Source organism: Festucalex cinctus, chromosome 4 (assembly GCF_051991245.1).
Source record: "Festucalex cinctus isolate MCC-2025b chromosome 4, RoL_Fcin_1.0, whole genome shotgun sequence".
Taxonomy (NCBI): Eukaryota; Metazoa; Chordata; class Actinopteri; order Syngnathiformes; family Syngnathidae; genus Festucalex; species Festucalex cinctus.
In genome coordinates, this window is record NC_135414.1 from 6,030,453 (window position 1) to 6,052,679 (window position 22,227).

Here is a 22,227-nt window from a genome sequence, read left to right on the forward strand (position 1 = left end):
TATTTTAGATGTTGTGCTTCTGTGTGTATGTGTGTGCATCGGATGTCCACACATCATCTTCAATACAAAATGTTTTGTTTTAATTAGTCCAATAATGTGTGAGTCCACTGACAAGTGGCCAAGGTGCAAAAAGGAGAGCCAAAAGAGGTTATATAGCTAGTTTAATTAAAAAAGTAGATTTAATGATAGCATTAATTTTGTTTACAGAGAAGAAAACGTGTCATAATCTTGTATAGTTCAGATATTAAAAAAACAGAGTCTAAAACTCACTAACATGTTTTTTACTGGTCCTAAAACAGAGTCAGAGACACAGATCAACTTTTAGGGTCAGAGACATGGTCCAAACTGGCCTGGTTCTTAAGTCAGGGACATGGTTCAGTTCACACAAATCCAGTTCTTGAGGATAAAATGTGGTTCAGACTTCTGTGGTTCTTGAGTCATACACATGGTCCAGGGTGGCTTGGTTTCAGAGTCAGGTGAATGTTTCTGAATAGGAAAATTCAAGAGTCTGGCACTCTAATGACTGGTCCAGGTCAGTCAGAGACAAAGTCAGAGACATGGGCCAGGGTGGCTCAGTTTGCTATAGTAAGAAACAAGGTCCAGATGCTCAAGATCTTGAATCAGAAACATGGACATGTATGGTCTAATTCTAGAGTCAGAAATATTGTCCAAAGTTGTACAGGTCTCAAGTCAGAGACATGATCCTAACAGATCCCTTTTAGGGTCAGAGACATGGTCCAGATAGGTCCAGTTCTTGAGTAAAATATGTGGTCCTGACTGTTGTACTTGTAGCTCTAGAGCAGGGATGGACAAATTCGGCTCTCGACAGCCGGAGTATTTCAGGTCTCGCAGGTTTCCCTTTTCCAACACAAGCTGTTTCCAATCAATGGGATCGTAGCGAAACCTGCAAGACCTGAACTACTCCGAGTTTGCCCATCCCTGCTCTAGAGTATTAATCATGATTCAGATAGCACCAGAGTCAGCAGTAAGCTACATGGTCCAGGGTCGTTAAGTTCTAGAATAAGAAACAAGGTCGAGACTGTCTCGTGTTCAAGTCAGTCACATCTTCCTGACCAGTCCAATTCCAAAGTCAGATACACTGTTCAAAGTGGTGCAGGTCTAGAATCAGAGACAAACAAACAAACAAACAAACAAACAAACAAACAAACAAACAAACCAGATCCAGTTTTAGAGTCACAGACATGGGCTGGACTGGTCTGCTCCTTAAGTCAAAGACAATAGCCAGACCCGTCCAACTTTAGAATAAGAGACATGGTGCTTAAAGTTCCAGTTCATGAGTTAAAAATGTGGTGTTGACTGGTATAGCTCAAGAGTCTGAAACATAGTTCAGTTCCAGAGTCAGAGATGAGCCAGTTAGAAAAGAGACAGGTCAAATTCTAGCAGAAGCAAGTTCAGGCTGGACCATTTCTAGAGTGGGAGACTAAACCAGAGACTGGCACACAATGAGGCTGTCAGACTCCTGGCTGTGGAGGGAGCTTAAACCCGTGTCTGAGTCATCATCGTTTCCTCTGTGACATTTGGACAAACCCCTGGCTTTCTCTACCCACTCACTCTTCCTCTCCAAACTGCTCATCATCATCATCCTCATCCTCTCAGCTTCATCTGTCCCCCCCTCTGTGTCAGCCCCGTCCTCCGAACCCAAAGAGTTGATTTTCTCCAGCAAATCCCTCATCTCCTCCTCGCGACTGCTGCAAATCTGCCGGCTCAGCTCCAAATCGCCTCTAATAGCCTCCAAATCCGAGCGGAGGCGCAGGCCCGCGGACAAAGTCGCATCCAGCAATCTCCTCAGTCGCTCCTTCAAAAACATCTCGTCCCCTTCCGCTATGATGCATGCCGAGGTCTCCGTTTCCTCCTCTCGCCTCCTCTCCATCCAATGGCGGTTGAGCTCGTCCTCGATCTGCACGGCCAACATGTCCGCAAGCGCCTCCTGATTCCACAGCTCTTCCTGACACTGAAAGAAGTGACATTTTTTTTCTTAGGTAATTTCCTTTCCTATCTAAGGAAGATGACCTGGAAGTACTTAAAAAAAAATTAAAAAAAATAAATAAAAAAGTTTTGTCGAATTCTAAAACCTTTAATCCACCTGAAAGCATATTCCTGACCAACGTTGACAATATTTAAAGCAACAAGCCACTGAAGAGGTTTAAGTTAGCAAAATAAAACACAATGAATTAGTTGACTCACCCAGCTTCTCCTTTAAAAAACAAAAACAAACAAACAGAAAAACAAACAAAAAGCTTGTTTTTAGTATGTGCCACAAGCCGCTAAAAAACGAATGGTAGGCCATACATATTGGACACCCTGTAGTGATTGGAACATAATTCACCCACGGAACGTTGGGACGAAGGAGGAGTTGGATGGGATGAAAGGATGAAAGGATGAAAGGATAAAAGAACAAAATGTTGGTAGGTCTGTGAGCCTCATGCAGAGTGAGTTGTTGTTGCTGTTAAACGCTGAGAAACTGATGTCAATAAATCGCCGGTCTTTGGCTCCGGACTTCAACACTCTGCCTCCGACTCCCGTCACTACTCACTACATTGGTGACCCCGACATCCACCTCGTTGACGTTTCCGAGGCTGATCATTTGATCGAATTGAGCGACATGGCGAACTCCGCTGATCTCAAGTTACCGGAGTTTTGGAGTCGGCCGCGGCGACGTGGTTTGTACAAGCTGAAGCTCAGTTTGCCATCCGGGGAATTACGGACGATTCCACGCGCTACTACCACGTCGTGGCCGCGCTCGGGAGCTCCACGGCGGCCAGAGCCGTGAGTTTTATCACCTCTCCCCCCGCACGGGATATGTACGCGGGGCTCAAAGCGTACCTCCTTAAGACCTTCGAGCTGTCACGGCCGGAACGGGCTCGACGCCTTTTCGCCATCCAGGTCCTGGGGGACAGTAAGCCGTCCGAGCTAATGGAAAAAATGCTGAACCTGCTTGGCGCGGAGGAGCCGAACTTTTTGTTTATTGAACTGTTTCTGCGCCACATGCCTCCTCATGTCCAGACAGCGCTAGCGAACACTACCATCTCCGAGCCACGTGCTCTGGCGGAGGAAGCTGACCGTTTTTTCCTAGCCACCCAGCGTTACAACCACGAGGTCTTGGCCTCTGCACGCGCCTTCCCAGTCCCGGCGACCGCAACTGCACCTCATAAGGCACGCGCTGCCGTGGATGGCCGATCAGCCCCTGGCTTATGCTATTTTCACGCACGTTTTGTAACCAAAGCGAAGAGGTGCCGCGCCCCTTGCTCCTTTGTTGCGTCGGGAAACGGCAACGCCTCCACTCAGTTGCAGCTGTGAGTGGGGGCGCAGAGTGCCGGCTGCTATTTGTCATGGACACCCTCTCCAGACTCAAATTCCTTTGTGACTTCGGCGCCCGCAGAAGCGTGTTGCCTGCCTCGGCTGAAGATGCTGCCGGGGGCACTCACGGCCCGCACCTGTCAGCGGCCAACGATGCACCGATCCGGACCTACGGCACTAAGACAGTAGATGTATGTTTTGGGGAGCGCCGGTTCACTTGGGACTTTGTCACTGCCGACATTTCTTTTCCCCTTCTTGGCGCGGACTTTTTGTGGGCCCACAGTCTACTGGTGGATGTCAAAAATGGCCGCCTGTTGGACGCTTTGACATTTTCCACTGTTGCTTGTGGGTGTGATGTGGAGACGTTTGAGGGCCTCGCCAGCCCGCTCTCAGATGACGACGTTCTTACTGATATAACAATTACAGGCAACAAACATATATAGATTACAAACTTAACATAAAACAAAGAATTACACCTTGTCTATTTCAAACAATCATGTAGCTTTCAGTCTGTAAGCTAGATAGCTAGTTAGCTTGCGTAATGCTAGCTTAATGCTAACACAAAACGGAAAACACCATAAATGGGCTAACAAATAGCATCTGTTGGAATGTTATAACTTACATTTACACAATGGACATTTAAACATAATATAATAGGCTACTCACAGATCATTATGATGAGGCACAATGTCCACTGAACTGAAGCAAAACAGTTTGATTTCATTGTATTTTATGTAATTATGTCAATGTCTTATGTTTTAACAAAGTACCGGTATACACATTTAATGGACTGTGATTTATTTATTTTTTTTCATAAAAAAAAAAAAAAAAAGAGCCTGGAACAGATTAATGGAATTTCCATTCATTTCAATTGGGAAGTTTGTTTGTTTATTTATTTATTTATTTATTTATTTATTTATTTATTTATTTATTTATTTATTCCTTACCATGACGTCACAAAGGTGAAGAAAGCCTTCCAAAGTGCACAACTCTTGACCGGAACCCTCTGCTGCTGCCTCCTCTAATAAATAAGTGTTCTGCACATAATCTTCGCCGTGGGTTCTGGTTCGGTCCAAATGCACTTTGGCCTCGCGCCTTTCAATCTCAGCATCCAGCTGCTGAATCCTGAGTGCCTGCTGGCGGATGGTGTGGTCTTGGCAGACGACGAGATGCGCCAAAGCTTGTATCTTCTCCGCGCCATGAGAGGAAGAAAGCGAGTTTTTCTGCATCTTCCCCAACTTTTTGAAAGCTTTTCTGACGATCCGACGCTGCTTGTCCAGCGGGACCTCCGCCAAGGAAGCGCCCGGAGTCCATTTGGACCCAAGGTTGGGTTTGCCGAGCAGCACCACGCGCGCCTCTGCGCTGCGGCTCGCCTCGCTGCAGCCCACCAGCACGAACCTCACCCGGTCCCGCTCCTCTCCCCACGCCACCCAAAGGCGCCAAATCCTGGTCCGGTCGGGTAGAATCCTCTGGAGGCCCCTCCATTTCTCCGCGATACAGTAGCATTGATGGTTCGGGTTGTTGACGTCCTTCAGGAGCGCTTTGACCACATCGGCGCAGGTTGTGCGTTTGGACAAGCCCACAACGAGCTTCTCCTCCGCGCACACCCACACCGAGATCCTCCCCTCCACGAAAGCCATTATTTATTTCTATTTTAATTCTTGACACTCACTCTGTGCTTTGGGTCCAATCAATCGGCATTGAAGAAACAGAGCATTAAAGGAGTTAGTTGCTGATGGGGCACAAAGCGGGAACAACTTGAGTGAGCGGGATCACGTGACTGCCACACACGAGGGAATGTGGGACAGACCCGATGACGTCGCACGCATCTCCAATTTGTTAAATCTTGAAAGTTTACTGGGCACATTTAGAGCGATGTAAAATGACTGTGTCCTATTTTTTCTTCTTCTCCATATTAACTCAAAAACAGCTGTTGTGAAGTCTTTTATAGACTTTAGATTAACTTTTTGTGACATTCATACTTGACAAGATATGACTTCTTCTGTGCCATAAGCTTTTTCCTCAAATAAAATATATGTTTCATCTCATGGGGTGACTCAAAAACTCAGGTCGCTCAATCTTAAGACAAATGTCTCCCTCTGGCGTTAAAAGATGTTACTACAGCCATTTCGGTGAATGCCAAACCGGGCCTGTTTGTGTAAGCACATAGCGACATCGACTGTTGAGCTTTGGTACGACATATGACAAAAGAAGGAAAACTTGCCGACGCTCACAAAGTACTAGAACACAAGCAAAAGCAACAAAAACAGTACTTTTAAGTTTTATTTAGTTGCAATACTGCATACATAAAAATGATCTAGAAAGCTACAAAATATTTAGTATTATCAAGAAGGCATCATAATGTTACAGCAAAGACAAGACCATCATCATAATAATAATTATGCAAAACATACAAACATAGTAGAGCCTCTTTTTCTTTTGCTTGCTCCAACACGTTCCTGTCGTAGATAAGAAAAAGTTATCACACATCTGTACCAATAAACGCTAGGATATCTTTCTTTTTTCTTTTTTTTTTGTACAAAGCACATTTTTACATAAACAAGTGTGCACATAAAACATGAACATGTGAGCTATGTGAAGTCAAATCACTTTAAAGCCACAATTTGAAAATGATAAAAAACAAAACAAAAAAAACAAAGCAGAATGGTACCAGTACCTTATTCCTTGACAAAAATATAACAAAAAACTGCTGATACTCTTGCAGCCCCAAGTCAAACGTGTTAGCTGTTTATGCATTTATTTTGAAAAAAATGTTTTTAAATGTCAGTTTTATACAACAAAAGGGTGCAAACATTCACGCCTCCAAAGGCATCGATCCTGTCCTTGTAGTGCTGAAACCACACGTCAACATGTCTTGTACCAGCAGTAAAACAATGAACATCTCAATATACACAGCATGTCAACACGCAACTGTACACAAGTACAAGAAGAAAACAAGTACAGATCAATACATCAACAGATACACACAGGCGAAACAAAGTCTAATAGAAGAGCACAGTGTGACTGTGGTGGCAAAACACTGATTGATCGTTTATGTGCGTCCACCACAGAGCATCTTATCTTTAAGAAACAGTGTAGACACATGTAGTTCTGCTCCACTCTTTAAATTTACCTTTTGAATATTTATTGTTCAAAAACAAGCTGGTTTGAGGGGAGTTTCAGAAACACATTTTTCATTCAAAACACTTGAACCTGCAAGTGTACTGCAGTGTAGGGTCCAACATGAATTGTTGTTTTTTTTTTTTCAATATGTAGCTGAAAACAATTCAGACAACCTTATCAACATATTTCGAGGCATTGCGTATGCATCATTGAGAAGATGAATAATATTTTACCTTCCCAAGATTCTTAGTGAACTCCAAAAATGAGTGAGAAGTTTCCACTGGTTAATGATAATCCTTTAAGACACGGTTGGGGAACCCTTTTCAAGTTCAAGTCCTCTGAGGGACTTCCGCTGTTTTTTTGTTTTTTTATTTTTATTTTTTTTACTATAGTGAAACAACACATTTGTTTTCGGTGCCTTTTATTTATTTATTTATTTATTTATTTATTTTTTTCTCTGTATACAAAAGGTCTAGTTTTATTCTAGTCTATATTGCAGTTTTAAGTACACTAATTGGACCCCATTCTAGTAATTTAGTGAAATTTGATTAGCCAGTTTTGTTAATGATATTTTAGAGGGAAATAGCTTTTTGTTACTAACTAACTTATATACTAAAAAAAAAAAAAAAAAAAAAAAAGGTTGCATTTATGTTTTTTTTGAGAGTATATTTTGAGCATTATGGGGTAAATGTTAGCAGGTTCTATGCGGTTGTATTCGTTTTTAGAATGACACATGGACCAGATAAAATGCTCTGTTCCCCATCCCTGCTTCTGGAAAAAGGCAATGTGGTACTTGATTCAATCTCATTTTTGGTCTTTTAATTTTTGTGTCACTTTGAATTGGAAATGGAAAATGAAAGGCACTTTTTGCTACCACGCACATCACAATATGAGAGCAAGACAATGTTTTGATTTTTTTTTTTTTTAAACACTTTCACCACAGCAAATTCAACCAGACTTCATAGAAAAAAGCTGACATTTAGAGAACATGACTTTTATACAGAAAAATACAATTTGAATATCATCTGAGGCATTTTTACGTGGTGAATCTCAAAATAGACGCGTGTACTGGTGGATGATTTTGCCTGCATCGGCCTGGCTTCAAATTAGAATGCAGGATAGAGTTGGACAAAATACGCTAAGGCACTGTACTCTGAACACTTTGGCAGACTGTATCGGGACTCTCTCTTCCGAGGAGACCGATCACAGTTTTCATCGCGTCTCTTGGAGATCGCACAGCTGTAGCGTGTTTAAGGCTTGGGGGCGGCGTAGGCCACGATCACGGGAATGTCATACCAGGCGGCAACTCTGACTCAGATCATGCCGGGAATGCTACTCATTTAAAAGGGGGGGAGAAGCCAGGAGGTAAAACGCGGCTTGCGTCGAACATGATTTGTGTTTACTCGAGAGCAGAAGAAACAAAGTGCTTTCGGATGAGTCAGTTTAAGGGTTGTAGTGCTTGAATCTCGATCTGACTGGAACGGGAATGCTGAGGAGGTTGGAATGTTTTCCGAAATCGGTGGGAAAAGGCAGCAAAGTGAGTGTAGTGTCTCGTTTTAGAGTGCTGTGACTTGTTGTGCTTCAACAGGGAAAATAATTCACTGTTAGTTGATGAAAAGTAATTGAGTAGCATATTTAGTGTCAGGTTTGTTTCTTTGGAGCATTCTAAGGGCTGCAGGTCTTGTACATCTAACAAGTATGCTCAACACACTTCAAACATTACACAGACCACATCCGGCCAATAGCATATATACAGACAAAAAACACAATTCCATTGACGAAATTAGAGTAAATCGTGTACGTCGACGCCACAGTTTGAGCCAGTCCACATGATCTCGAGAGATTTCCTGCAGTGGAACGAAGAGTACGAAAAGAAAAGAAAACACCTGTACCACAAGTCAGCTGCAGTCAAACACCACAAAAACAACACAGTGATAAAAAAAGAAAAACAAAATAAAGAAAAAGACTTCAGGTAATGACGGCAAAGTGTTGCCGGTGTGTCTTTTAGCGAGAGGCACTGCCACTTGTCTGGAGGTCAGCGAGTGTGTGAAAACAGGAGAGGGAGGGGCTGCTTCATTCTTTTACCAGTCTGTAGATATGATGCTGGGCGCCGTGCTCACTGTTCGACACTTCAAACACACACGCCATACAAAGCAGCGTCTCCTGTGTATCCCGGTTGGTCACCACCTGCAAAAACACAATGGACACACACACTTGAAGGCACAAAATTGTCTGAAGGTGCGAATGGGATCGATTGGCCGTCTCTATTGACACTTTTGCACCACGCAGTATCAGCTCGTCTCAGTTCGGGAAAGCTTATTTTCCACATCAAAACAGGAATGACTGCGTGAAACCCATCATAGCCTGAAGGCTATTTGTGGACCGCCATCCATTTTTTAACACATACTTGGGAGGTTTTATCGTCTGATGAACCAATGTTGAACTTTTGGTCATAATTCCAAAGCGGGTGAGTGGCGGAATCATTAACTCATTCAAACATGTAAACACGTTTTTTTAATACTTTGTCCTTCACTCCCAAAAACATATTTACATATTTTTGGTTTTTTTTAATGTTTTTTTTTTGTATGCAAGAACATTCATAAGGTTTTGATTAGTGTTGTTCTGATACCGTTTTTTGGCCCCCGATACCGATACCCAGCTTTGTAGTATCGGCCGATACCGATACCATACCGATACTTAAGGGTTTTTTTTTTTTCCTCAACATGAAAAAGCTGTCCTGCTATTGGTTCAGAGCATTCAAGGGCCAATAGGATATCTTAGATCGGCATACAGTGAACATGTCACATATCAGTGAATGTCGTACATTCTGGCAAGACACAAGATGCTGCATCCAAATCCTATATTAGCGTTGGAATTAATGGTATCGGCATGTTACTTGTGAGTACTCACCGATACCGATACCACTGTTTTAATGCAGTATCGGCACCTCTGCCGATACCAGTATCAGTATCGGAACAACACTAGTTTTGATGCAGTTTCTGACATGAAGAGGTGGCTTAAAGCAATGGAAGTTATTACAAAAACGGCCAGCAGGTGGCAGCAGAGTATAAGAGATCAGCCAGGGCCATGTTGCAAAAAGCTCTTTTTGTCAGTGTTTTCACCAGGAATGTGAATATTGATGAAAACTTGGGAAATGGAAGCAGATATAAATATACTACCCCACCCCGATAATCTTTTGGTAGGTTCCATGTTTTTATAGCAATAGACCGCAATATTCTGTTGGCCTTGCAAAATGAGTCAAAATCCAGTAAAACAGCCAGGAGCCAAGGGGGTTGCTTCAGCGAAAATGGCTGGGAGTTAATGAGTTAAGCAGTATAGAAAAGGTTGTTAAAAAAAAAAAAAAGTCCCAAAAATAAACAACTGTGCTCTTGGTAAAAGTCACAATTGAATAAAAAAAAAAAAAAAGTCCATAAGTCTTTCAAAACAAACTTGTTGACGCAACATATTGAAGACGGCCCATTGTTCCTTGAAGTTTCAATGCTTAAAGGGATTTGCTCTTATCACTTTCTTAGTATTTTCAATTTCACACTGGGGCTCTTTATTTGCCTTGTTTATGACTTCGACTTGTTTATGACCCCATTTTTGACAAATGGGGCCCTATTTTGGCGTAAAAATGGGCACATCTTCATTTTTTTGTTTGGGACAACATTGCGCCTCTCTGGGCTTTCAGGCGCACACAGTCGACACACATCTTGGGTTGTGGAGGACATATGCAAGGCACAAAAACATGGTCAAAGTCAGACCTGAGTAATTCTGAACCACTCTGCCTGGAAATAACCCAATTTCACTTGCGTTAACAGGTCTGAAAATTATTTACTACAAAATGTTTCCATGTTCTTCTATTTATACCAGCCACATATCATTGAGGAAGAACAATGAAATGCTCTTCCAATCGATGGCAGCAATTAACTTGTGAATGCACCTGTTGCATTTCATACAACTCAACTCAAAAACATTGCTGTGTACAAAGTACATTGCTGTACATGGACAGAAATCGGTCATGCAGTAAAGAATACGATAAGTAAAACAAGAACAAAACAAACATTATAAGTAAGTATACAAGTAAGTTGTTTTTGAACTCACAAACTCACAAATTGACTTCTGTTTTTGTAACAAATGATCAAAGAGAGAAGTGACATATGCCATAAAGCAGTCGGCACATTTGTATTTTTTTTGTGTGGCAGTGTTCCTCAAAGTTGCTTCGTGCCAGTAAAAATGATACAGACCCCCTCAGGCCATGGCAAAGGTACCTTTCAACTAGTTTTAAGTCAATATTTTATCAGAAGAGTTATGAAAATATTTTATTAACTCATTCACTGCCTTTGACAAGTATACTTGTCAATTGTATTTTTTAGAGCGGTGCTAAATGGGGGCGAATCTGAGCATGCTCCACTGTAAATATCAAACTTGGAAACAACTTTACTGATGCCCAACCACCGGTAGATGACATCATTGCCCCATTTTATAGGAAATAAACACAGTTTCAGAGTCCATGGGAGAAATGGCTGTATTTTGGCAAACCTACATTTTTCTGCTGTCAATTATAAAAGAACGGGACGGGACAAAAAGTAGGGAGTCTATTCTGTTATTTGGTAGATTCGGTTTATATATAATTATTGAATGTAATATCACGTGAGTATTGGAAATGTAAAAAATTTCTATAATGACTGGCAGTGAATGAGTTGAAAAGTTCCTTCGTGCTACTTTAACTCACAACATGAAAGTAAGGTTGATAATAGAATGCATAGATTACAAAATATTCAGTTTAATCAAACCAACTAATGCAAAAATAAATAAATAAATAAATAAATGCTAGTATTTTCTATAACCTCCATGACTTTTATGGATACCAACATCTCTGCTAGGGCTGGAATTAACAAGTTGTCACTTTTTCTTAGGGTCTACTTAATTGTGCAAAAATGTATTTAACAAATTTGTGAAGAAGACTACTGTTTTTGTGTGTACTAATTAACAAATCTTGTTTGCAATCTATGGCCCACATTTGTGGGAGTATTTGGTAGTATAGTATTCCAAAAAAAAAAAAAAAAAAAAAAATCTGGATTCTGAAAGGAAACTAAATGTGTTCTTACTCATTTATGCTGAACACTGTACATGGCCTGAAAAAGAAGATGAGGAGGATCATCTCTTACCAATAAGATAGTAAAATTCTCCAGCACGCTGTTCATCATGTATTTCTCAGGCAGGTGCTTTAGCTTATGGATGAAGTTGATCATGTATTCACACATGGGAGATCTGCTTATCCTGTAGATGAAGCGTCCGTTCTCAAACCGCGCATATTCGGTCTGAACGAAAAAGACAAATGCAGCAAAAATTAGCAAGTACACATCTGGCGCTGGTGAAGCGTAACGAAGACACTTCTCACCTCGACTTTCTCGACCACCTGCTTGCCAAAGGAGCAGACTTTAGTGGAGCACGTGATGGTCATGTTCTCTGAGCTCTCATACTGACTGGTGACACCGTAGAAAGATCCGTTCTCGTCCTGAATGTTGCAGTTTAGGTCAGCCTGAGAAGCACAAGAACAAAAAATGCATAAAATGAACAAATCAACAACATTTTGAGAGACTGATCATCTCGCATATGTCCAAATGTTTGGCAACTTATGATAAGACCACAGCGTTTCATTCTTCTGCTACATTTTCATGATAACCGAGTGAACATCTTTGGAAAAAAAGCCAATTAAAATCTGATTATTTTGACAACAGAATAATGAGCATACAATTCAAATGAAAGCAGACCAAGGATGTCCCTAGTGGAAATAGTGAAGAGGCTCAAGCAACATTAAAAGAGTGATTTAGAAAATTGACCGTCCATGTTCCCAGAGGGCCGCCAGTCTCTACAGCCCGCACATCCTGTTAATTACGGCCACAAAAAGCGGAGACGTCCGCCTCCGACATTCTCCTCCTTCATTAAGCAGAGCAGTTATACATTCATTATTGTGCAGATTCTGCCTTTCATTTGAAATTTAGATTGGCCGGTCACTTCAAAAGGAATGCGAGGGGACTTGGTCCAAGTACACGGTCTCTACTTTGTTGGCCGCCGCTAGTTAGCATTTTGCATCGGGGAGGGAATACGTACAATGTTTAAAAAGCCATTATGCGGCGCAACCAGGTCACGCCATTGTTTGGAAATATTAGACTGAATTAGCGAGAGCTTTGATCAAAAGCTCTCCTGCTATGCTCATCCAAATATAGCATTCTCTAAACAATAAGAGCACAATCTTAACTAGAGCTGCGAGCAGCTATAAAGGGCCCTCGCAACCCGTGCCACGTTGGGGTATTTGCACGTCGGGGTACTGGCACGTTAGGGTACTGTTTCATAAGAAACCGTCTAAATTGTAAATGTTTTGCCATGCTTTTTGTGTTTGTTCACATTGCTATGGAATGCTTTGTCGAGGTATTCGGCTGATAGGTATGCCTCCCAATATTCACACATCTAGCTGAATCATATAAAAAAAAAAAATTCTTTGCAAACAATGCATCGCTACAGCAAAGGCGTGCCACGTTGGGGTACTTGCACGTCGGGGTACTGGCACGTTGGGGTACTGTCAAATAGGACAAGGACCATCTAAAATGTTTTTGACAAGCCTTGTGTGTGCAAAGTTTAATCAAAACGCAAAATATGGTGCGCAATTCCCAAAATAAATTCAAAATGGCGGACTTCCTTTTAGGTTTAGCATACGGCTACAGAATACTTTTTGTAGGTCTTAAGCTAATAGGTATGCCTCCCAGTTTTCACAAATCTAGGTCAAGTCATCTTTAGTTGTGTATCGCTTGAATCATACAATTGGAAATGCTCCATAAAAATGCATAGAGGGCGCTATTGAGCACAACGTTGGGTTACTTGCACGTCAGGGTACTGGCACGTTGGGGTACTGTTACATGGAACAAGGACCATTTAAAATGTTAGTTTTTTCCATGCCTTGTCTGTGCAAAGTTTAATGAAGAAGGCCAAAAATTATGTATAATTCCCAAAATAAAATCAAAATAGCGGACTTCCTCTTTGGTTTGGCAAATGGCTACATAATACTTTTTTGTAGGTCTAGCATAATCATACAATCGGAAATGCTTCATAAAAAGGTCTAGAGGGCGCTATTTATTTCAAATTGCACAATAAATCTCTGAAAATTCATGTTCATGACAAGTCTGATGTGTTTGCAAAGTTCCATGAGTTTTCATGTGTATAAAAAAAAAAAGCAGCACTTGACAAACAATGCATTGCTATGGCAACAGCGTGTTACAAAATAAAAAACTTTCGATTACTTTGCATCTTAAACATCTTAAGATGAAACACACCAAGTTTGAAGACAGTCGGATAAATTTTGTAGGAGGGGTTCGTTAAAATATGACCCCTGAAAGTTTTTCCTTGCCCGGTTGGAGGGGTTAGATCAGGGGATGTCGCAACTTGTTTGTGGTTAAGTGCTACAGAAGTAAATGTGTCTTAACAACCTCATGATTGAATGTGTTTTCAATTCTCTAGGATGTGATTGGATTGTATCAATTAAATGTTCTTATAACTGATTCAGTGAGTAGTAAAAATAGTGTGTCAAGTATAATGACATGAAATATAAGGAATACAAAAAACAAAACAAGAACCCTCTAAATTACACATTTTGTTCCAGGCTTTATGTGCGTGCATGCATTTGAGTATACACCTAGGTTTAGGCCAGGAGTGTTCAAACCTTTTGCAAAGAGGGCCGGGTATGGTAAGGTGAGAATGTGTGGGGCCTAATCAACCATTTAGTTTAGCCTGACATAATTTTTTTACATGCATATGTAAATATATATATGTGGACAAATGTGTACATATGTCTACAAATTTTTGTAGCTCGAGCTGCTTCGTCCAACTGGGAACGCTGCATTAAGAAGGATTTTTTTTTCCTTTGCCAACAGTGCATGCCACGACAACAGCGTGCGACGAAATAAAAAGCTTTCAATAACTTTTCATCGTCAACATCTTAAGATGAATCACACCAAGTTTGAAGATGATCGGATAAACTCTGTAGGAGGAGTTCGTTAAAATAAGACCCCTATGAAATGGCCAAAAAAATGGCAACATGTTCCAAAGTAAATCAAAATGGCAGACTTCCTGTTAGGTTTAGCATATGGTTCAAAAAGAGTTTTTTGTACCTCGAGGGCTGTTACATATGTCTTCAAATTTTGGTCACTCTAGGTGAAACGTACAGCCGGAAATGCTTCATTAAGTAAAAATTTTGAAATGCAAAATTTGATGCCCTGCCTCTGGCGGACTTCCTGTTAGGTTTAGCATATGGCACCAACAGGCTTTTTTGTAGATCATAGTCTGTTACATATGTGTACCAATTTTCGTAGCTCTAGATTAAACGTATAACCGGCAATACTTCAGATGAAACATGCCAAAGAATGAAGACAATCTGATAAGTTTTGTAGAAAATATGAGGCCTATAAAAGGCCCACAAAAAATGGCTACAAATAGCAAAGTAAATCAAAATGCCGGACTTCCTGTTTGGCTTAGCATATGGTTCTAAAAGACTTTTTTGTACATCGTGGGCTCTTATGTATGCCTCCAAATTATCATAGCGCTAGGTGAAAGGTACAACCGGGAATGCTTCGTTAAAGAGGAGTTTTTTAGCTCAAAAAGTGATGCCCGGCCCTTGCGGGACTTCCTGTTGGGTTTAGCACAAAGCAGCAAGAGACTTTTTTTGTACATCGTGGGCTGTTACATATGTCTACAAATTTTCGTAGCTCTAGCTGCTTCGTACAACTGAGAATTCTTCATTAAGAAGAATTTTTTTCCTTTGCCAACAGTGCATGCCACGACAACAGCGTGCGACGAAATAAAAAGCTTTCAATAACTTTTCATCGGCAACATCTTAAGATGAATCACACCAAGTTTGAAGATGATCGGATAAACTCTGTAGGAGGAGTTCGTTAAAATAAGACCCCTATGAAATGGCCAAAAAAATGGCAACATGTTCCAAAGTAAATCAAAATGGTGGACTTTCTGTTAGGTTTAGCATATGGTTCAAAAAGAGTTTTTTGTACCTTGAGGGCTGTTACATATGTCTTTAAATTTTGGTAACTCTAGGTGAAACGTACAGCCGGGAATGCTTCATTAAGTAAGAATTTTGAAACTCCAAATTTGATGCCCCGCCTCTGGCGGACTTCCTGTTGGGTTTAGCATATGGCACCAACAGACTTTTTTGTAGGTCATAGTCTGTTACATATGTGTACCAATTTTCGTAGCTCTAGGTTAAACATACAACGGGCAATACTACGTTTAGTAAGAGTTTTGAAACTCTAAATTTGATGCCCCACCGCCGTCATATAGTATGTCGAAAACTTTAGATTTTTTACCATGGTGTTGTCCCAGGTCTTGAGATGGTACATCCCAAGTTTGAAGTCAATTGGATTAACCGTGTAGGAGAAGCAGGCAAAAGTATGACCCCTGTAAATGTGCAAAAATTGGCCAAAATTGGACATTTAAATACTCATATCTCACTTCCTGTCTATTTTAGGGTACACACATCAAAGAGGTTTTTGTTCATCTGGATGTGCTACAGGTGCCACACAATTTTCATAGCCGTCGGACAATCGTAGCGGGCCAGGGATCTGTTTAACCTATGTAGGTGGCGCTATGGAGCCATTTTTCTGTTATCACCTATGGCGACTTTAAAATATCAAATTTTTCGCCAGGCCTGACGTGTGTGTAAAGTTTGGTGAGTTTTCGTTCACGTTTAGTGTCTCAAAAATGTGATTGTTTGCGGAAAAGAATAATAACAAATAAAAAGAAGAAGAATAATAAGAATTCCTTGAAAAACAATAGGGACCTCGCAGCGGTCGCTGCTCGGGCCCTAATAATGCTCGCTGGATGCAAGCCCCAAGTTAAGGGATATATCAAAGAATTATTTACACAGTTTTGATCGACATGAAAGAAATTATGAAATGTGTCAGTTATTGCAGCTGTAGGTGTAGAATGGCCCTGCATCAAATTTGGAGATGTGCCTTACGGTTGCTTTATTTCAATGTTCTTTATTACTGACACATAGCTAGCAATGCTTTAAAGAAGACAAAACTGAGCATTTTAGTCTTTGAAAAAAAATAATTGATGCAGAGTTCATTAAATGTGTTATAGCACTCGGTGATCTTTTTATTTATTTATTTATTTTTTATTTAAATAATTGAACAATGAAAATTACACACAATAAAGAGGAAAAAAGTACAGTACAGGCTAAAAGTTTGGACACAAATTATGCAATGCATTTTCTTTCTTTTCATGACTATTTACATTGTAGATTCTCACTGAAGGCATCAAAACTATGAATGAACACGTGGAGCTATGTACTTAAAAAACGTGAAATAATTGGAAACACGTTTTATATTCTAGTTTCTTCAAAATAGTCACCCTCTGCTCTGATTATTATTATTTTTTCTGCACTCTTGACATTCCCTCGATGAGCTTCAAAAATAGTTGTCATGACTGGGTCATGCCGGGGTTAAGTTTGGGTCATGCAAGGGTTATGTTTGGGTCATGACCGTGAGGTCAAGTATCTGTTTTGAACTGGTAACCATCATCTGGTTTCAACTGGAAAAACGCTATGCGATGTCAAGAATCTTTAATCCCTTTATTTGGTCAAGATCCAATCAGATAATTCCATGTCAGTCCTGTTACCCACATGTCTAGCCACAGCCAATCCAATCAATTCACTGTCTATTTAACCCAAACCGAGAAGTGTTTGTTGGATTATTACTTCTGGACCTCGGTTGCATCTCCACAGCCCAAGGGGACTTGGCGTCTCGCGATTCTCAATGCATTCTCATTGTTTCTCGTCTAGTCAAGTTTGTTGTACGTCTCTCAATGTTATGTGAATAAATAGTTAAAATCTTATTTGGGTCTGCGCTTTTGAGATCCCTCAGAACATAATCGTCACCTGAAATGGTTTTCCAACAGTATTGAAGGAGTTCCCAGGTGAGAATGCCAAGAGTTTAAAACATGTTTTCAGAGTCCGTATTTCACCTTTTTTTAAGTACATAACTCCACGTGTTCATTCCTAGTTTTATTTTGCCTTCAGTGAGAATCAACAACGTAAATAGTAATGAGAATAAAGCAAATGGCACATTGAATGTGGTGTGTCTAAACTTTTGTCCCGCACTGTAGATACAAAGTTGATGACAGTATGCAAACTAAAAATAAAAATTGTATTCCTGTAAGTAAAAAGCTAAAATAACAAATTAAGCAAAAAAAAAATAAAAATCTTGGCTGTTGGCCGTGGACCCCTGCATATTCTCAGTTCAGCATTCAGAGTTCACCTATAGTTCAACCTATCCTCAGTTATTTGCCCGACCCCCCCCCCCCCCCCCCCCAAAAAAAAAAAGCCTCTTAGATATATTTTGTAACATGGTCGAACAAGTTAGATTTAAAAAAAAAATACTTGGCAAAATATTGTCTACGCCCGGTATGTTATTTATTGTATTGTAGCTTCCCTTTATTGTGAAAACCAATGATCACTGTCGACCAGAAAAACTGAATACAGTAGTTGCTTGCTCAACCAAAATTTCACCGTAGAAGACAGAACATACAAGTTCTGCCTTCTTATGCTCATTATTAACCACTCCCAGCTGCTGAATGCATAATTGAATCATAAATCCAACAACAGCAGCATTAGATTTGTGATTGACAGTCAATGGCAGAGGTGTTAAACAAAAACATTACTGGAAATGTGTAATGGCATGCATGAGCTAGAATGCTGGAATTATAATCTCACTCACCCAAAACTTTATAAGGAAGAAAGAATTCTGGGGGCCCTTTCCGTACAACTCCTTCAGTCCTCCTTTCTTTTCAGGAAATTTGTCATAAATCTGGCGAATGTCCACAGACTCCAGCAGGGCGTCACTGTAGGAATGATTTGTCTGTCCGATATGCACAAAGAGGTGCTTGTTGTACTAAAAGGACAAATAAAAGATGTACTATAGTCACAAATTGTGGTGAAGCAAACTGAATTTCAATGAGGATCGATTCAGTTTATAGTTGGTCTCAGTTTTATGACTAGAAAGAAGATTACTTCATTGAAAACAATGATTGTGTTTAAAAAAACACAGACTAAGGAGTTGAAGCTTCGGCTTTATCTCATTCAAGATTTTAGAGTGGTTTTACAAGTGGAGCAAGTAAATTCCTTGTTGTGTCCATAAAACAGCAGATTGGGTGGTGCCGTTTGAGTAACTTTTCCAATGTGTTGCCTTTTGGGCAAATGCAACCAGTCAAAGGGAGTGGAAGACTTATGACAACTTGGATGTAGTATCAAATGCAGACAACAACAACATACTTTCCTTTGACTAAAAAGATTAATGACTAAGTGCGTGTATAATATGCAAAGAAAAAGTTTAGGCTCACAGCTGATTAATAAAAAGGACAATTATTTTGTCCCAAGTTCTTTCCTCTCTTTCAGGTCACTATCTGACTTTCTTTGAAAAAGTCCCAGTGTATTTACAAAGAAATAAACCACATAATAAGAGATGGGAAAGAACACCTTAAAATTGTGGTATTTCATGTTCTTTATTTAAGGCTCTTCTTACAGAGTCAGGGTCTCTCTGTTGCTCCAGGAATGCAGAGAACTCCACCAGTCGCAGTTTGGTTGTACCGATAGAGCGGCCCTGCCATGCCGGTGCTGTCGGAGCAGAAGTGGCTGTGGGCTCGTAGCCTACAGTGACAATAGAATAATGAGATGTTCTTGATTTCATCCTCTTAAAATGCAGAACTTTGTGCTTAATGCCTACTTTATGAGTTTGGAATGATATAAAAAATGAATTTGACTTGAGATTAATTAACTTTATCGTACTGTAAATAAAATCCCCCATTACCTCGTTTGGTGTAGAAAGCAAATATTGCATGTTTATCAATGTATTTTTTTCCTCTTAGATTTCTGGGTGTTTTAATTTGTTTGAGTTTAATTTCCTCAATGCATTTCAATGGATGTGAATTATACACGGGTTTTCACTATTTGTGGGCCGGCCCGGTCCTGATCCTCTGCAAAGAGTGGGGGTCGACTGTAGTAAATACTTTGTACAAAGTAGACGAAGGGATGAGCTTGTTCCACCTTGGTGGTCATAAAATTCCTTCAAGTGTGTTGTGTAAGTGATCCTCACTTGAAATTGCGGTTGTGACTGCAGGCTGGATGGGGTAGGCTTGCTGGGTGAAGGGTTTGATGCTGCAAGAAGCCAGCAAATCCATGAAAATGTGCCCATATTATAACGTTAAATGTAATAATGACATATACACACATCACTCTGCTAAAGAATGAAAAACCCACAATTTTCCTTAAAATACATGAGACTGACCAATGTAATATAACAAAGCTGCTGAATATTATCTATAGAATGAAAATCAGACTTTGTTGTATTTTTTGGGCACTACAGAACAACAACAACAACAACAACAACAACAACAACAACAACAATAAACTTATGAAACTGGCCTAGAGAAAATTGATGATACCGTTAACTTCATATTTTGAGGTAATCTTGCCATCAAACAATATTTGTAACTATCAATGAAACTTTTTCACCTGTCAGTAGCAGTGGGGTTTTTTTTCTCTTTAACGAAGTGGTACCAACAATTTTATTTGATTAAACACTATTAATTATGTTTAAACCTCACATTTGAGCAAAGGAGCACACTTACTCTTGTGAGGATCCCGGCTGACTCGTTGATATCATCCCTTGCCATATCTAAAGAATAAGATACAATCACAAATAAGATATTAATAGACAACAAACAACAAAGAACAGCCAATTGCCATCCGATTTTGTGGCCAGATGAAAATGGCTCTGTGTTCTGGGAAAGAAGTTATCTCCGCTCGCACCCTTTCTGATCATGTGCTTATCTGATTGGGGCGGTTGTGCAGAGCCTGGTGTGTAACGTGATTTGGCCCCGGCGCGGGCCTCATGGCTGCACTGCGTGAAGCTGAACAGGGCTGATCAATAGCGGGTTGTCTGGGTGCGAGGCCCTCACCCCTGCTCCGGGGAATGCTGGATGCGGGATGCCGGGCAGCCCCAGTTTGTTGTGAATAGCCGTGGCAGAGACGATCTGAGCTGACGACATGGAGGCCATGCTCTGGAGGGCTTTGTCCTTCACGGCCTGGTCCTTTAATAACAGACACAAAAGGCTTAGTGCTCGCACAGAAGGGGGGCGATGGGGTGGTATAGTGCATGTTGCATAGGTAGCAACAACCAGAGCCAAGTAAACACACTGAAAGCACGAGTGACCTCTCAAACAACACAAGCAGGTTAAAAGAAGATGCAACAGCGTGGCTTTTCAAGCGTGAGCTTTTTTTTTTTTTTTTTTTTTTTTTTTTTTTTTAAATAGAGTGAACACGTGGATTCCTATTCACAATAACAAGTGGTGGTATGCACTTGAGCAAAAGTTTGCTTGTTGACAAAAAAAAACAACACACATCCAGTGGCAGCAGCACTTCTATCAAGGCTTCGACAACCTGCATGTTAGAAACAGTTATGCTGAGTAAAATTGAAGAACGCAGATTCCTCTCAGCTAAGAATCTCTTTTGATCATTGCACTAGATGTAATTAAAATGCCGTGTAGATGTGCATATTGAAACACCAAATCACAGTGACAGCTTGAAGTAGTGCCTCTAGACTTGGTTTGACGATAATGGGCATTTAGAAAGTTATTTAAATTGAAGCTGTAAATGCATACAGAGATGCTAAAGGGTAAGCATGCTGGCAGCCGATGCCGGTGAGTCTGGCGACAGTGCAACAACAGCAGGACGGCACACAGAGGGACCAATGCATTGGAAAATCCTTTCACTACTGCAAAATCACAGGCACAATACTAAGCAGCGGCAGAGCAGGACCCAGCACAAAAAAAACAAAAGTTCATACTTACCATACTTGTAACCTAAACACAAACAAACAGGGTTACATTGTTAAATCTAATAAAAGTAGAGAAAAAATCACTGTAAACACTCCAGTGCATATAAATGCATAAACAAAATTATTACTTGCATCAATGGTTTCAGTTTACGTTTTCCACAAAGGAGTATTTGGGTCACGCTGGAATCAGGGAGTGTTTTTGTGGACACATATTTTTTTTTTTTCCCCCTGTAAAATTGAAACTTTATTCTTGGAATTCTATTCATGTGCCTAATTCGCAAATCCCCCCTTTCAGCAGCCTTCATACTCCTTTGTAGTTTTCTTTTGTATGGAATTGCCTGATACAATTAATACCAAATTAGTGTGGAATCATAAAAACTTCTAGAAGTAATTTATATATCCATCACTAGAAGTGCATAACCCTGTCTCATCAATCCCAATCTCTATCACCATGAAAAAGGCAAGGAACACACACACACACACACACACACACACACACACACACCCACACACACACACCCACACACACACACACACACACACGCACACACACACGCACGCACACACACACACACACACACACACACACACACACACACACACAAAGATTTTCCACTAAATCCTTAATATTACTCTTTCACTACAATACTGTAAATGCATTTCTGGTCAATGTAGTCTAAGAACAAGTAATGTTTGAAGAGTAATGCATAAAACTCAACATCAAGAAAATTATCTTTTTAAATACAGCTTCTATGTGATTATCCCGCTCTCACCTTTCACTAATTGAAACAAAAACAACAGTAGCCTAATTACTAATTTTACTGAGGTGCTGTAGACATGAGTAGAAACAGCAGGTTTTCAGTGATGACCAACCCCCCACCCT

The 22,227-nt window shown here is 40.5% G+C and overlaps 2 protein-coding genes across 7 annotated transcripts in view; both read right to left on the minus strand.

Moving 5' to 3' along the window:
- Positions 1-306: 306 nt before the first annotated feature.
- rassf10b (Ras association domain family member 10b) lies at positions 307-5,037 on the minus strand. Its single transcript, XM_077518258.1, has 2 exons — positions 4,266-5,037; positions 307-1,972 (listed from the first exon to the last, which is right to left on the minus strand). The coding sequence occupies exons 1-2, from the start codon at positions 4,956-4,958 to the stop codon at positions 1,442-1,444; spliced, it is 1,224 nt and encodes a 407-aa protein (XP_077374384.1). The 5' UTR covers positions 4,959-5,037; the 3' UTR covers positions 307-1,441.
- Positions 5,038-5,587: 550 nt separating this feature from the next.
- The window catches only part of tead1b (TEA domain family member 1b), a 55,377-nt gene continuing 38,737 nt past the window's right edge, over positions 5,588-22,227 (minus strand). For 3 of the 6 annotated variants that reach the window (XM_077518446.1, XM_077518451.1, XM_077518448.1), the window contains 9 exons: positions 21,358-21,369; positions 20,467-20,598; positions 20,137-20,183; positions 19,602-19,663; positions 19,032-19,156; positions 18,228-18,401; positions 11,846-11,986; positions 11,613-11,765; positions 5,588-8,628 (listed from right to left, as the gene is read on the minus strand). In XM_077518446.1, coding sequence (XP_077374572.1) covers positions 8,515-8,628; positions 11,613-11,765; positions 11,846-11,986; positions 18,228-18,401; positions 19,032-19,156; positions 19,602-19,663; positions 20,137-20,183; positions 20,467-20,598; positions 21,358-21,369 — 960 coding nt within the window. In that variant the 3' untranslated portion in view covers positions 5,588-8,514. The remainder of the gene's footprint in view (positions 8,629-11,612; positions 11,766-11,845; positions 11,987-18,227; positions 18,402-19,031; positions 19,157-19,601; positions 19,664-20,136; positions 20,184-20,466; positions 20,599-21,357; positions 21,370-22,227) is intronic. The other 3 variants (XM_077518447.1, XM_077518449.1, XM_077518452.1) reach the window with 1 other exon arrangement.

Coding starts and splice junctions, on each gene's coding strand:
- rassf10b (XM_077518258.1), bottom strand. CDS start 4,958: ATGGCTTTCGTGGAGGGGAGGATCTCGGTGTGGGTGTGCGCGGAGGAG. Junction 1,973..4,265: donor TTCACCTTTGTGACGTCATG/GTAAGGAATAAA, acceptor CACTTCTTTCAG/TGTCAGGAAGAGCTGTGGAA.